General features: G+C 44.1%; 1 protein-coding gene across 1 annotated transcript in view; it reads right to left on the bottom strand.

Annotated features, from left to right (window-relative positions):
- Nucleotides 1-16,698, bottom strand: part of LOC147693350 (transient receptor potential cation channel subfamily M member 2-like) — a 1,918,272-nt gene that overhangs the window by 1,817,729 nt on the left and 83,845 nt on the right. Inside the window, exon 5 of the mRNA XM_086933680.1 lies at nucleotides 16,001-16,068. Coding sequence (XP_086789806.1) covers nucleotides 16,001-16,068 — 68 coding nt within the window. The remainder of the gene's footprint in view (nucleotides 1-16,000; nucleotides 16,069-16,698) is intronic.

Genomic DNA, 16,698 nt, shown 5'->3' on the forward strand with positions numbered 1-16,698 from the left:
GCTGACGGAACACTACATAACAACGGTCGAAAATATCGTTAATAACACCATGCCATTAAAATTGAAACGAATCTCTGAAAAGACTAAAAACCCGTGGTTTAATGAAGCACTAAATGAAGACAGACGCAAATTGAGAATGGCCGAAAGAAAATGGAGGCAACACCCATCAACTCCTGAACTGGAAGCCCTCAGAAAAACAAGGAAACAATATAATAAAAAGATCATCAACTCAAAAAAGGAATTTATAAGAGCAGAACTGGATAATGCCAAAAACAGGCCACGAAAACTATTTGAAATCCTAAAGGAGCAATCAAACAAACTAGCCAAAACAGTGCAAGAAAATTCAAAAACATCCCTAAGCTGTGATGATTTCTCCACATTTTTCACCGAAAAGGCCAAAGCACTTGAAATAGAGCTTAAAAACTCGGCGTTGAACCTTCCCAACGAACCTTGGGCTACTAACGATGCCAACTCTACAACGGATTGCACTATGGCAAAAAACAAGGCGAGCTGGGAAACATTCGAACTGTACGACCAACACACGATTGCCAAGACGCTCTCAGGAATCAAACCCAACAACCACCACCAAGATCCTCTGCCTGCAAAATGCGTAAAAGAAATCAATCACATCCTGATTCCAATATGGACCGAAATAATAAACGCGTCACTGTCACAAGGGATCCTTCCCGACTGCCTAAAAACAGGTCAAGTCGTTCACATAATCAAAAAACCCACAGCAGATACATCAGATCCAAATAACTTTCGTCCAGTGACCAACATCCCTTTACTGGCCAAGTTGACCGAGAAATGTGTGCAGAACCAATTGAGCCAACACATCACCAAATTCTCCTTGCTAGATGAATGCCAATCAGGATTCAGAGCAGGGCACAGCACTGAAACAGCGATTCTCCACATTACCGATGACGCATTACAGGCCCTTGACCAAAATCAAGCATGCTTACTGATCCTCCTTGACTTGTCATCGGCATTTGATACGGTAAATCATGAAGCATTACTGACCAGGCTACGGGACAGGATGGGAATATCGGGAATAGTGCTGAAATGGTTCGAGTCCTTTTTACAGAACAGAACACAGCGCTTCCTGGTTAACCAATCAATCTCCCTTCCTTGTCCTACCACAATTGGAGTCCCTCAAGGATCGACATTATCCCCAGATCTGTTTAACCTATACGTCGAGCCACTCACAGAAACTCTCCAAAAATCTCAAATATCCTATCACATGTATGCTGACGACACGCAAATTTACGTAAAGGTCGGATCCATAAAAGAATTGGAATTAATGAATGAGACACTAAAAATGACACTTCAATGGTTAACGGCAAACCACCTGAAGCTGAATGCACATAAAACAGAGTTCCTACTAATCTCTCCACCAAAGAGGAATACAGAAATAATGGAATGGATGAAAGTCCTGACTGCGCTAAACTGCACCCCAACCCTTGTCAACTCAGCCAAATCTCTAGGAATCATCTTAGATGAGAATCTAGACATGAAAGCCCACATTAACTCAATGGCGAAAAGTGCCCGCTTTCACTTGAACTACCTAAGAAAATTGAAACCATTCATCACAGAGTCAGACCTCAAATTGGCAATCCAATCCTTAGTTATCTCGAGGATTGAATATGGGTGCACCACCTTGGCTGGATTACCAAAAATGTCCACAGCACCATTGAAAGCATGCCTTAACGCTGCAGCAAGACTTATCACCGGAACTAGGAAATATGACCATATATCCCCGCACCTGAAAGCATTAAACTGGCTACCATATGAAGCAAGAATCCAAATAAAGATAGCATGTATCACACATAAAGCATTACACGACAACACCCCAAGATATCTTGCAAAGAAAATTCAGCTGTCCGGTGGCAACAGACCATCTAGGAGTGCTGGGGAGCTGCTACTACGACCAGCCTTCTTCCGAAAGAAAAAACCTATGACAGAGCGTTCTCAGGAGCGGCCCCCAGAATATGGAACTCACTCCCTCCAAACATCAGGAAGATCCAGAATCTGGTAACATTCAAACGGGAAGTGAAGAGCCTGCTGATGAATAGATACATTACTTAGCGAAGATCACTGATCATGGATCTGCTATAATACTGCCTTAGTACAGATCAAGTACGCCATCAAAATGGGAGGCATAGTCAATACTATAATGGAATACGTATCCTATGATATGGGAACAACCCAAAGGCCAATAGGAATGGAGATTTGATTGAACAGGAGAACAGCATCTTGCATGAACTTATACCGTGCTACCTCATACATGAACCTATACCGTGCTACCTCATATTTGTTATATATACATGTTTTGTTATTATTTAATCATAGCATATTTACTTATGCTAACGTCACGTGTGCTACGAATATATATGTCATCTACCTCACTGCGATTGCTTGCTAACTGCTTATACATATGTTAACCTTGTTTCCTTTTCTTATTTCATGTTAAGTGCTCTGATACCCACGGGTCTTGTTCGCGCTATACAAAACTTTATAATAAATAAATAAATAAATAGATGGGAGGGAGGAGTTGTACCTGGGACCTGAATAGGGCTGGGCCTTCCCTCCACAATGCTGACTCCAACCCCTGGGTGTGGCTGTTATTTCTGCCCCGCACTGTGAAAGAAGAGAAGGAATCATGTCAACAAAGTGCTCCAGGGCTGTGCTTTCCCTCAACAATGCTGGCTCCACCTCCTGTGGGGAGTCTGATGTTTCTGCCATGCACTGTGAAAGGAAAGAAGGAGTCCTGTAAACAAAGTGCTCAAGAACTTGTTTGGATTAGTCAGAGGCCTCTCTGCCTTCAGAGAACAAAGAGAAAAGTAGTATAAATATTGGGACTCAGACCCAAGGACTTTAGATCCCTTATGGGAACAAGACTAACATTTTGCCAAAGAGAAGAACCAAGGAAGCTGCAGGAGTTTGGACTGCCCCTCTGCCAGTGTGCTGTTTACTGGGTTGGCCTGCAGTGGTTTCTTTATTGCCAAGGAAAAGGGTAAGGAACTTTTTAAGGACTTTTATCATCTTACAGAATAATCTCTGAGGGCTTGAAATTTGTGCTTGCCTCCTGCTGAAGTCTCAGGGACAAAACACTTCATCTCCAGCTCCCCTCTAAATTTCCTTGCTGGGAATTCTAACTGCAGAAGCCTGCGTGTTGCTGGGAGCTCGACGCAACGAGAAGAAGCGTGACACCGCCGCAGCTGAGATTGTCGCATCGCCGGAGAAGCGTGCTGCCACCGCATCTCCCAGGAAGCGTGTCTTCATCGAAGCGGCCTGCTGTCGCATCACCGGAGAAGCATGTCACAGGGCCTGCCGCGGTTCCAAAGTACAGAGTCGTTGCAAGGCTGCCAGGGCGCCTACGCATCAACATCGCATCAAGGGCGCCATCTTCTCGCATCGCATCAGGATTTTCGCATCGCATTGAGGTGCCATCTTGCGCATCACAACCGGGCCGCAGGCAGAGAATCTACGCATCACTCCAGCATCAGTAAGGATCACGACGCATCCCCTACTCTGCGCAAGCATTGAGGCGCAATGCATTATCTCCCCTGGAGAACGGAACCGACGCATCTCCCTTTGCGAGCCTTTTGTTTATTTTGCGTTACGCATCCAGGTACTTTGTTGAGAACTTTGTCGCATTTATCACCAACTTGTACTAAGCAACTTTTACTGTCTTTTAGTCAATCTTAAGTACAGTATTGTGGATTGACGTCGTTTGTGGTCTTGTGTTAAGTCTATATGAAGAATACTTATTTTTATAAAACCTGTGCGGTGTCAACCTGTAGTGTTTTCACTGTATTACTGTATATTCACAAATGCTTAACACACTGCCTGTGAGATAAGCCTGTCTGCTTGTGCCAAGCTACCAAGGGGGTGACCAGGGCTGATCTAGCAGTGTAATCCCCTTATCCTGACTTAGAAGCAAGGGTCCCTATTTGGACAAAGGTAAATACCATTGTCAACTGGAGACCCCCAGTTCTAACATTTTGTATATAGGTTTGTATTTGGTTTAAGACCCGAATTAGGTGAAATGATAAAACACCACATGATGTGCTGGCAGTCCAGCTCAGTGGATGATGTGTTAAGATATGCAAAATATTGTAGTGATGAAATTGATGCCAAACAGAGAAAGCTTAAGGAGAAGGCTCTGTGGGCACAAGTGAAAGTAGCAGAGCACAAGAAGCGCAATTGATTAATCAAAATAATGAAGTGAATCAAGCAAAAATGAAGGGCAATATGAATAAAGGGAAAGGACAAATGAATATAGATGAAGCAAAAAAGAAATGGCCATGTCATAACTACGGCAAGATAGGGCATTGGAAGAAGGGGTGTAAGTTACCTCAAAAGGTTAATGCGGAAAATAAATCATTGAATCCTCAGGTGCAGAATGACGTAAACCCACAGTCATTGCCACAGCGACAGGTAGTTACTCAGCAGAGTCAGGTACCAGTTCCACCGCTCCCACAAAGTGTAAATCTTCAGAAATACAGTGCAGAAACAGGATTTTACAGAGGAGATCAGGTAAAAAGATCTCCGCCTGCAACTGCAATTCCGCAGTATTGGTTGAGATCGGATGGAAATGAGTCAGATGAGAGCTGATGACGGTGCCTATGAGAGGAAGTGGAGTGTGTGCTTGGCACAACTCTGGAGGTAGATCAGTCTGGTCCTTTTGTGAATGGAAAGGTTAATGTTGTAAATATTACCTTCCGAGTGGATACAGGTGCTACCTGTTCTACCGTTAGATCAGTATAACTTCAAAACCTTCCTCTCTCAGGTGAGTACATCCAAGTTGTAGGGGTAACCAATAAGCAGATTAAAACACCACTTACTCAACCAGTAGGAGTAGAGAAATTTGACATTTTAAAGAAATGCATCGTTTTGTGGTATGTGACAGCAGTCCTGTTAATTTGCTTGGACGCAACATACTCTGTAAAATGAATTGTGCCATTTACTGTTCACCAGATGGCATTGCTTTCCAAACAGCAAATGAAGACATACTGTATAAAATGACCATGTCAATAATAGATTCAAAACAAAGTGAAATGTTTCCTGTGTTCGACAAAGAGAAAATCCCAAATGAATTAAAAGAAACAATCAAAGAGGAAGTGTGGGACTTTACAGGAGAAGAGATAGGTCTAATGAAGGATGTGAGTCCTGTGAAGATTTCTATAAAAGAAGGAGCTGTTTACCTAAACATCCCACAGTATAAATCAACACCAGAAATAATTGAAGGAGTAACCCCTGTAATTGACAAAATGATTGAGCAGGGAATTCTGAAAGAGATAATGAATAGCCCATGTAATTCACCTATAATGGGACTGAAAAAGCCAAATTGAACATTTAGAATAGTACAGGATTTAAGAAAGATAAACCAAATTGTTGTCCCATGTTGCCCACTTGTACCAAATCCAGCTGTGATATTGTATCAGATTCCACATGATGCAGAATGGTACACAGTCATTGATTTGTGTAATGCGTTCATTACAGTTCCATTACATCCTGACAGTCAGCCAATTTTCGCGTTCAGGTTTGGAGAGCGTATTTTGGCATGGTGCCAAATTCCCCAAGGGTATACTGAGACCCCCTCCATATTTAATCAACTGTTGAAGAAATCATTAGAAAGTCTAAAAATGCCTGGAAAGTCTGTTTTGGTTCAATATATTGATGACCTATTAGTGGCATCAAGGACCAAAATATGCATGTGTTTCTGAATCAGCTGGCAGAAGGAGGACAGAAAGAATCTCCATCAAAATTACAGTTTTGCCGACAAGAAGTACAATACCTAGGTCATAAGATTGGAAAAGGGATTAGACAAGTGACCTCATAAAGAATCAGACTTATCAGAGGAATGAAACCCCCGAAAAACACAGAAGCAAGTGAGAATCTTTCTAGGAATGGTTGGTTACTGTCGTCAATTCATAAGTGGATTTTCATGAATTGCAAAACCTTTACAGCGCTTGACAAAAGGAGATGTGAAAGATCCTATAGTGCTGAATGAAAAAGAGATGGAAGCATTTGAACAGTTGAAAAATAGTTTGTGTGAAGCACCAGCACCAGGCATGCCTGATTATGAGAAAGAATTTGAACTGTATTGCAGTGACAGAGAAGGATGTGCATTATCAGTTCTGATTCAGAGACATGGAAAAAATAGAAGACCAACTGCTTATTTCCCTGCAGTTTTGGATCCAGTGGCTAAAGCATTGCCTGGATGCTTGAAAGCAGTGGCTGCTACAAGTGTGAGTTTGTAACAGAGTGAAGGCATAGTGATGGGATACCCAGTGAAGGTGTATGTACCACACTCGGTTGAAATTCTACTCACTAGGTCAAAAACACAATATATGACAAATAGTCATTTGACCAAGTATGAAAAAGTACTTCTGGGTGCAGATATTGTGACAGTAGCAAGATGAGTAAATGGAAATTCTTCCACTTTGTAGCCTGATACCTTGGATGTAGAAGTCAAAAATGACATTGATAATAAATGTTTGCATGTGCTTGAGTACTGTACCAAACCAAGACCTGACATAAAGGATGAACCTTTGGAAGAATCTGACTGTGTGATGTTAGTGAATGGTTCATGCCTGAGGACTGATGAAGGTTTTTTGAGTGCTGCATATGCTGTATGTACAGTAGCAGATGTCATGAAAGCATCTTGTCTGAAAGAAATACGTTCCGCTCAAGTGGCTGAATTGATTGCTTTGATTTGAGCATGCAAATTGGGAAAAGATGTCCGAATTACCATAGTGACTGATAGTCAGTAAGGATTTGGGGTTGTTCATGACTATGGACAACTGTGATCTCAAAGAGGATATATGACCTCTGCGGGATCACCCATCAAAAATGTTGAATTTGTAAAAATGTTACTTGAGGCGATACAGCTAAGAAGATTGCTGTAGTGAAGAGTGCAGCTCACAAGAATGGAGATGACAATGTCACTGAAGGAAACAGGTTTGCTGACGCCATTGCTCAGTACTGTGCTAGAAATGTAGCTTCTATCAATTGGGAAAAAGAAAAAGAACATGTTTCAAGTCCTTTGATGCTTACTTATATAGTTGAGACTTGGCAGGAAGTGAGACAGTTGCAAGAAGAGGCAAGTGATGAGGAAAAAGATACGTGGATAAAAGCAGGTTGCAGGCAAAGGGAAGAAGATGAAATTTGGGTGTATAAAGATGAAAGACCAGTAATGCCTGATAGCATGATCTCTAACATGGCCCGAATATACCATGGTCAAGCTCATATTGATCGAAATGCTATGATATGACTTTTTAGACAAACTTGGTCCGATCCAAAGTTTAGGTTGATTGCGCAAAGTTTGTGCCAAAGATGTCTAGTGTGTCAACAATTGAATAAAGGACGAAAAACTGTTGTAAGCATGGGAACCATAGGACGGGAGGGATGTCCTTTCACTAGAATGCAGTAAGATTTTATCGAAATGCCACCATGTAATAGACTAAGGTACGTCCTTGTGATCATTTGTTTGTTTTCATAATGGTTTCTAGGCTTTTCCCTCAAGGAGAAATGATGGAGTCACTGTTGCAAAACTTCTTTTAAGAGCAATCATTCCACGGTTTGGGATTCCAGTGACCATTGAGTCAGATAGAGGATGCCATTTTCAAAATGAATTGATCCAATTGATATGTGAAGCACTGGACATTCTTCAGTAATTACAATGTGCTTACAGACCAGAGGCTTATGGGGTAGTTGAACAAGTGAATGGAACAATTAAAAACAGACTGGGAAAAATGTGCTTGGCCACAGGACTGAAATAGCCTGACACTTTGCCACTTGTTCTAATTACCTTAAGGAGCATACCAGATAGAAAGACATAATTGAGTCCTCATGAAATACTGATGGGAAGAGTAATGAGGCAAGCATTTGTACCATTTGACAAATTATTGACTATAAATGTTGATATCATACTGGATTACTGCAAGAGCCTGGCTGACATGGTGACTTCTTTATTTCACCAGGTTGGAATTGATGCAAGTACAAAAGAAAAACATCCAGCTGATGATTTGAGTCCTGGAGACTGTGTTCGGATAAAAGTGCACAGAAGAAGAAACTGTTTAGTTCCACACTGGGGTAGACCATGACAAGTTATCCTGGTCAGCACCACAGCAGTAAAGTGCGCTGGACTAAAGAGATGTGTTCATTCCAGTCATACCATCAGAGTACATGAACCTGACAATCAGCATCTTGAAGAGACAAATAGTAGTTCAGACTCTGACACTTGAGGTGAAACAGACCAAAATCCAGATCCTGAAGCTCGACCTGTACGTCGACATCTGGAAATATCGGACACAAGTTCAGCATCTGAAGGAGAGAACAAAATATTTGAAATTCCAGATCCTGAAGATCAACCTGAAAGTCGACATCTGGAAAAACCAAGTACCAGTTTGGACACTGACAATGGACTCAAAGAAACTGGTAAATGTAAAAGTTCTGAAGGATGAACAGAAATTTTTTTAAAGACAGGAACGTAAATCTTGAGACTGGTGAAAAGGAAGGAACTCACGATAAGGATGAGAGTCCAAGTACCAGCTCGGGGGAAGCTTCATGTAAAATAACTGAACTGAGAAAAGAAGACACATATTCAGTTGACGAATTGAAAATAATAACGTTCAGAATAAGAGGAAGTGAAGAAAGGTCTGAAACCGAGTCCGATAACAGTGAAGAAGAAACTAAATTAAGGCAAAGCTCCAGAAAAAGAGCTTGGAGAGTTGAACGTGGAGTCCTAGAGCCTGAAAACAAAAAGCCACGAAAAGGAGACTCTTGGCCTAAAGCAAATAGAGGACTTAAGTACAAAATTATGAATATCAATAAAAATCAAGAGGAACAAGTGACTGACATATCAAGCCAAAAGGATCTAATAAGAGAAAATACAGAGACTGTGCAAAGGCCAAAAAGAGTAAGGAGACCAAACCAAAAATATAAATCACCTGAGGTTGATCTCTTCACTCCTTTCAAAAATAGCAATCAGCTATTATTTTAAGGAATCGCAAAATTTGCGATTCCTTAAATGCAATCGCAAGATAAGGAATCACAAATTTTGCGATTCCTTATTTTTCAAGCAGATTCCCTTGATGCATACCATTAGTCCAAATTGCATTTGCAAACGCCGAAATTCTGCGAAATTTCGGCGTTTGCGAAGTCAATTTGGCTTGACACATATGGCCCTAAGTTCTTTTTAACAGTGGGTCGAGAAAACGCATTCCTGGGTCGTGTTCTAGAAACAAGCGTGGTAGAGCAGGTCCTGCTCCTGTGACAACATGCTTTGTCCCTGGAGGTCACTGGTGCAACAGAACATCTTTCTATTCATGTTGTTTACATCTTAAGGTGCCATTGGGCCTCTTTCAAACATTGGGGGTACCCTGTCTAGGTCTCTTCAGTACAGTCAAGTAGGACAGTGTTCACAATTCGGCATTTTGGAGTTTCTACAAGAACACCCATTAGGCAAGGAGCAAGGGACTCCTATACACCTTCTCATGACTTCATCTTATGGCCTGAGTGTTAGACTTGTCAACCTTATGGTGGTCTTCCCCTAAACCTTTTGCCTTTGCCCTCCTATTTTTCTGGATTTGTTTTTGCTGGCATTAGGATTATGTGCACTTTTCCACTGCTAACCAGTGCTAAAGTGCTTGTGCTTTCTCCCTAAAACATAATAACAGTGGCTTACACCTTGTTGACATATTTATTTTACTTGTAACTTCCTATTAAATTTGTTTACCATATACCCAGTACTTGTAAGTTAAATGTTACTAGTGGACCCGGAGGACCGATTGTGCCACCCACTTGAGTAGCACATTATACCATGTCTCAGGTCTGCCATTGAAGCCTGAAAGCAATTTTAAACTGCCCATTTGACTTGCCAAAATATCCTCCTTGCCAAGCCTTAAACCCCCTCCCCACTTTATTACACCTAAGTCACCCCTAATGTAGGCTCTAGTTAGGCCTTAGGACAGGGTTTATTGTAATCAAAAGATTAGCTGTTTACTTTTGAGTTTTACATGTCCTGGTAGTGAAAAACACACAAATTTATTTTTCACTACTTTGAGGTCTACCTTCCCATAGGATAATGTTGGACCAGGCCCTTTTGGCAGGTTCACCCCGAGACTTTTTGCTTTTTCCTAGCTGGTTTCTGGAACCTGGTGGTGGTGATTTTAGGCCTCTGCTCACTTTTTCACTGTGGTACAGTTTAAAGTGCTTGAGCTCTCTGTGCATGTGTGGTGAGTGACCTGCCCTCCCATAGGAATGAATGGAGAATATGTATGCCCATAGTAGTTCCTTATGTGTGGGGAGAGCAGGTACGAGTTTGGTATGAGAGAACTCGTGAGACTGAACGCTGCGAAATGGTATATGCGGCATGACTGTGTCTAGTCTAGAAATGCCACTTTTAGAAGTTGGTATATTTGTGTAATTTGTGTCTGGCGTGTGATTGGCTGGTGAGCCTGGCCCAGAGTGCCTGGGCCTGCTTGTGGATTGACTGTCTGGTTTGAGGATGACAGGGGCTGGAGAGCCCAGGAGGTTGTCTGAGTCAGCCCGTGGATGAAAGGCTGCATCTGCTGCCAGGCAAGTGGGAGGAGACAGCACCTGATAGTGAAGGGCTGTGCCTGCCTGACCACAATGCTGGCTCCACCTCCCGCTGGGCGACTGTCACCTCTGTCCCTGATACTGACAGGACTTCCCTATAACCAGTTCTAGCTGGTTCTCACACTGCCTGCACAAAGACTTCAAAGACTTTTCTCTGTATAAGAAGGGGCTGTGTCCCCTTCCAATTTGTTCTAGTTTCTAACTTGAATCTGCCAGGGGCGTGCTGCTGCTTGGGCCCAGGGGAATCCCTGGGCCCTGCCCAGCCCCTGGATGCCTGGAGGACCATGGAGGACTTCTGGGGGACTTTTGCTTTGCCCTGTATCCCTGCTGTTGCTGGACTTGTGGACCCTTACTTGTCCCTAGCGCTGGGAGTGCTTTGCTCTCACCCCTAGCGCCTGGTGGCGCTCTACTTCTGCCTTTAGCGCTAGGAGCGCTTTATCCTGCTGTGGTAGTACTTGGAAGCACTTTATTTTTCGTTTATTTACTCAATTTACGGGTGCCACCCCGTTTTTATTTAATTATCTGAGGCCGGTGCCCACCCGGCATTGCCCCGTGTTTGATTCACCGCCGCCGGCCCGGAGATCGTGTGAGGAGGTGCTGAGCCCGCCTCCCTGCCCAGGGCCGCGCTGCCATTGGCGGCCCTGCGAGACAGGAAGCCAGGCAGATCCTTTGGTGACGTGGGCGGGGCCTGTTTGAGGCAACTTCTGCTTCCCCCTGCCCGTGGAAATCTTTTGTTTCGTTGCCGGTCTCCCATGCTATGGAGGGAGACCGGAGATGTGCTCGAGGATAGTAGAGGCCGGCGTGAGCTTTCGCGGGGCTCCCATGAGGACGGGAGAGCCCTGCGGTGATGTGGCAGCCCGAGGAGAGAGAGAAAATGAGCAAGGCGGTCATTGCGGGGCTCCCGGGGGGCCGGGGAGAGCCCTGCTGGTGCAGTGGGCGATGTTGCCGGTCTCCCGTGATTGAGAGGGAGACCGGAGAAGAAGAGAGCCCGCGCTGCAAGAGAAGCCCCGCCCGCGGCCCCTGAGGAGCAGCGCCAGAGAGTCCCCGCCTTCCCGGTGAGTGCGAGGCAGCTGCATGATGTTCAGAGCGGCCCCGGTTGACAGCGGGCCGCTCCGCAGGAGAGATGGGGCACACCTGAATGTTCGAGCCCAGAGAGGCTCGAGGCCAGTCCCCATTGTTATTTTGAGCCCTGCAAGGCTCCAACGTAGGGGCAGAATTGTTTAGGGAGCCTGTGTGGCTCAGAGGGGGCAACGTATGTTTAGAGAGGCCCCAGTGGGGGTCCAGAAGGCCCATGATTGTTTTAGGGGCCTGAGTGCTTCGACGAGCATTCCTTTGGATCACGAGTCCCCAGAGGGGGGATTCCAACGTGGGGGCATCATTGTTTAGAGAGCCTGTGTGGCTCAGAGGGGCCATATTTGTTTTTAAGAGCCCGTGTGGCTCCAACGTTTGGATATGTGTATGGTCAGAGCCTGTGTGGCTCCAACATGTGTCTTCAGAGCCTGTGGGGCTCCAGCGTGGGCGCAGTTTGCGCCTAAGGGTCAGTGAGGACCCTGTCGCAGTTTGAAGTTCACAGCTGCCCAGCAATTAGTGGGCAGCTGGACCGTTTAGGTCTTGGGATGTTCTCAGGTGCCCAGCAAGTAGTGGGCACCTGCTACGTTTAGGCTTGTGCTTGGACTGGCGCTGCATGGCAGCGCGCCCTGACATTTGGACACAGGGCGTCTGAGCCCCAACAAGGCCAGTTGGCCTAGGGACTGCCACAGAGGGTGGCTTATGTAAGTTTTGCGCAATTGTATGGTTATTGCACCTCTGAAAGTGTTTTCTTGCATCATGTGTTATTCCTGCACCTCTGAATGTTTTTAGGCATCATGTGATTTTTGCGCTATTGTATTGTTCTGGCACCTCTGAATGTTTTTAGGCATCATGTGTCTTCCTTTTCCCTGCGCTGCACCTTTGAATGTTTTAGGCATCATGTGTCTTCTTGCGCTGCACCTCTGAATGTATTTTATTGCATCATGTGCTTTGTTCTGAACACCGCTGAATGTGTAGGTTTACGCATCATGTGTTTCCCTTGTCTTACACCTCTGAATGTTTTTAGGCATCATCTGTTTTTCCTTTACTACTCCTCTGAATGTGTTTCATGCATCATGGGTAATGTGTTCTTGTGTATACCCCTAAATGTATTTTATTCTTAGGTGGTTGTTCTTTCTAATACAGGTGGTCCTAGTGAGGTCCTGGTTCCCTGCGTGACATTCTCCTAAGGTGTTTAGGGTTGCGTAGGTGGTACTTACCTGTTCCCAGTAGTTACTGGATGTGATCTATAACTGTTATTTTGTGCTATACTTATTCTAAGTTCTAGAAGTGATTTTATATCCTATATTCTAATTTCCACTAAGTGCTGATTCTGACAGTGGCCCATGTGGCCCTGTCCTGTACATAATCCCTTGTGAATATTGCCCGTACCAGTTGGCACCATGTATATTGTGTGATACTATCTGATGTGTTTTTACAATACAAAAGTTATTTTATAAATAACCTTGTGTGGAGTTCCTTTTGTGGTGTGCCTAGTATGTTGTTGCTGTTGTGTGCTGGCGCAAATGCTTTACACATTGCCTCCGAGTTTAGCCTCACTGCTCGTGCCAAGCTACCAAGGGAGTGAGCAGGGGTTATCTTGGCGTGTGACTCCCTCGCCCTGACTAGAATGGTGGTTTCTGCCTGGCTTTGGCGTCAGCCTTAGCTTACCAGAAATAGCCAGTTCTAACAGCTAACATTGGACTGCCTTATCACATTTAATAAGTGCTAACTGTTGAATGGTAACTGGTAAAGAATTAATTTTTGCTGTCTGAAAAACTAATTAAAATCCTCTTCAATGGCAATAAAGAGATTAGGAGAGCCTGGCTGTATAAGGGATAAGGGTGAAGCTGGGCACATCCCCACTTGCACATAAATAGGCTGTGCTCCGCCTTCACAGAAAGGACTTGTCATCACTGCATTGTTCATGCAGCCAGCTTAGAGACAGGGCATGGGAGGTAGGAAGCTTCAAGTCTTCAAAGGGAATTCTGTAAAAAATATTAATACTTCAAAACAGTACTAGGGTTAAAAATAGGACCCTCACATCCACTCTTCAGTTCACTTTCTGGACCTACTGAAGGACTCTCAGAGGACCACCTGCTGCTTTGGCCTGATGTGTACATAAGAGGACTGCTTTGCTGCACCTGTAAGGACTGCTCTGCTGCCTGAAGCCTGCCTTGATCCTTCAGAGGCATGTCCTGCCGCATGAGCTCTGTTCCACTTCTTAAAACCATGGCTAACAGAGTGACTCCAAGGCAAGTTGGCTTGCATCCTGATCAGAGCCTCAGGGTCAGAAAAGGCTCCAGCCATCTTGAACCTGCCCTTGGACTCACCCTAAGTAAGTTCTAACCCCCAAAGTGGTGCCCCTCAAGTCCTGGACCCTAGGTGGTGATGTTAAAGGTGCTTACATTTTTGGCTACAAACTGCTCTCAGAACAGAGAGGAGACTAGGACCAACCTGCTCCTCTGTTTACCCAAGGCGCATCGCCGGTTGACCTAACTTTGCGGCAGCACCCACTATAAGCCTTCCTTGCAGCAGCAAATCCTGTTCAGTGGTCCTTCACAGAAGGGTTATCTGGCCTCGTTGGGCCCTCATTCACTACACCCCCCAGGTACGTCTCTCTCGAGATATTGACTTCCAAAAAAAAAGGCATAGGGCTAAAGGCATGATGCATTTTTCCGGTCGTAAACGGGCCGATTCTCTGAATCTGAACATTTGCAGCAAGATTTTTTTTTTCAAATGTGTAAAATGTGATTTGGCAACTTGAATTACATTTTGCATTAATAATTTGGTATTTGGAAGGGGAGTGTTTTGGGCATCTATTCCAAATACCAAATCAGTATGGAAAATATTACCTTTTTTCCTACTGAATTTCAGTTTAAAACTGGTGGTAACCCATCCCTGTGATGGCTGTGATTTCTAATGAGTTGCAATCTGTGACCTATCTCAGTAATAATCTTAAAGTAGGTCGATTTGTAACCCACAAGGAATCAGGGAAAGAAACCCAGTAAGTTTCATACACTAGGAATACCGGTTCCTTCATTGAGATTCAGAGAGAATCTCAATTAGGAAATCGACATTTCTAATGTTTGTACCTATGGCCCTAATTCAGAAAGCAGAAATCTTCCCAGTGACTTTATCCAACAGCTTCCTGATGACACCTCCTCCGCTGGCACCACCTGCAGCTCCACCCCGTTGAACTTCTACCTTCTCAGACACTTTCAGAAACTTCTTAAAAATCCGACGGTAAGTGTCGACCAGGTCACGGTAAGTAACTTGTTTGTTAGACATTACACTTCTAAAAAAGCGCCATGGTCCAAAACACTAGTACATCTTCAAATCTACAGTTAATCCGGATCTCATTAACATGCACTCTCTCACCAAGTCATGTCAGAGAATGCCTGCATCATACATGATCCGCGATACAGGTATGAACGCAGTACCAGGTTGTCGTTGCTTGGTATATGTACATGACACCTGAGCTGTCATCTCACTCCACTGAAGTTCTGTAGGATGTAGAGTTTTGCAAGCGCAGAATGAGATTGATCCAGACTTGGACTATATAGTTACAGGTTTTCAAATATAAGTTTGGATAGTAAGAAAGAGCAGCTCCCTGATCTGAGATGAACCGTGGGACTGAGACTGTGAAAGAAACAATGACTGGAGCCTTCTCAGCAGTGCGCCACTGCCCTTGGTTTAAAGTTGTTTTATGTGGGATAATTGACCCTCACTGTCAGTTTTGAGATGGTAAATATTGTAATGTGACAAAATAAAAGCTAACCAGGAACTTCAATGCTTGCTTCTATTTCTTGAATGAACTATATATATCACTTGCCCCTTTGCTCCCTCTCTCAATAGGTTTGTGATTTGATTTGATATTCTAAATGTATTCCACAAAAGCAACACAACATATAGTTTTAGACTTCTCAGTCCAGGTGACTTGACTTCGTGGTTCTCAATTTAAATCTGCAGCATTCTTCATATGTGTACACGGAATTCATGCTACTGTGTACTCGTGTTTGTCTACATTTCTTGACAGAACCCCCAATAGGCACCCATACATTTCCAGCATGCCAGATGTAACAAAGCAAGAATAACCGTTCAAAGACTCTTTCCTTTTCCAGACTGAGTAGGTGCTGTCTAAACCTTTTTGCACAAGGGGTGATCAGCATGAAACAGTTTGAAGACCACTGGAAAAGAAGGACGAAGACAAGCATGAAAACTTGACTCCGGCCTGTCCACAGGTCATCATCGTAATCACAATTAGTGCCCTGAATGAATAAAACACCTGAGGTTGGTACCATCCTGCCTGTGATGACGTTACCTGTGATCAGGAGGGTCAGAGCCCCTGTATTTCGCCTTTTTTGTGTTCTCTGCGGACAACTCCCCAGTCTGCAGAAGAGAAAAGGAAGAGTTCAGTGCAATCTTGACAAGAAGAATGCTTTACACATCTGCTGGTTTGTGAACTGAGAGCTGCCCTCTCGTGACCCCTCCTGAGGTCAGAGGGGACAGTTCAGCTAACACCAGGCACGGACCCCAGCAGACCCACAGAGGCATGGTGGGTTCAGCTCCTGACACTGCGCTACTCAGAAACTAAGTCCATTTCCTGAAAGAGCTAAGCTTTTAAAATGTGCCTGGCAATGAAAGTTGTCTTATAAATCTACATCTTATCATGATGTCCAGCTAATAAAGATACAGAAATGATGTTTATTTAAATGCTACTGATTAAGTCTTCACTGCAGGTATCATTGCTCCATTGACCTCATATGGACACCAGCCTCACAATTTTCCCAATTTATATCTTGTATGATTGTGTGGTGGCTCATCCGTTCCGATGTGGTGAAGCTCCAGATCACCAAACCGTACAATTTTCGCTGGGCAGCAGGCCTCCAGATAATTCCATTTTTGAGTAATCTCTCAAGTAGCACTGCATAGTATCCACAAAAAAGCAATCAAACTTTGGGGCATATTTACAATAGACATGGCAGAGTGCTGCGTTAGCCTTGTTGGCTTAATGCTGCG

This window comes from Lissotriton vulgaris, chromosome 8 (genome assembly GCF_964263255.1).
Source record: "Lissotriton vulgaris chromosome 8, aLisVul1.2, whole genome shotgun sequence".
Taxonomy (NCBI): Eukaryota; Metazoa; Chordata; class Amphibia; order Caudata; family Salamandridae; genus Lissotriton; species Lissotriton vulgaris.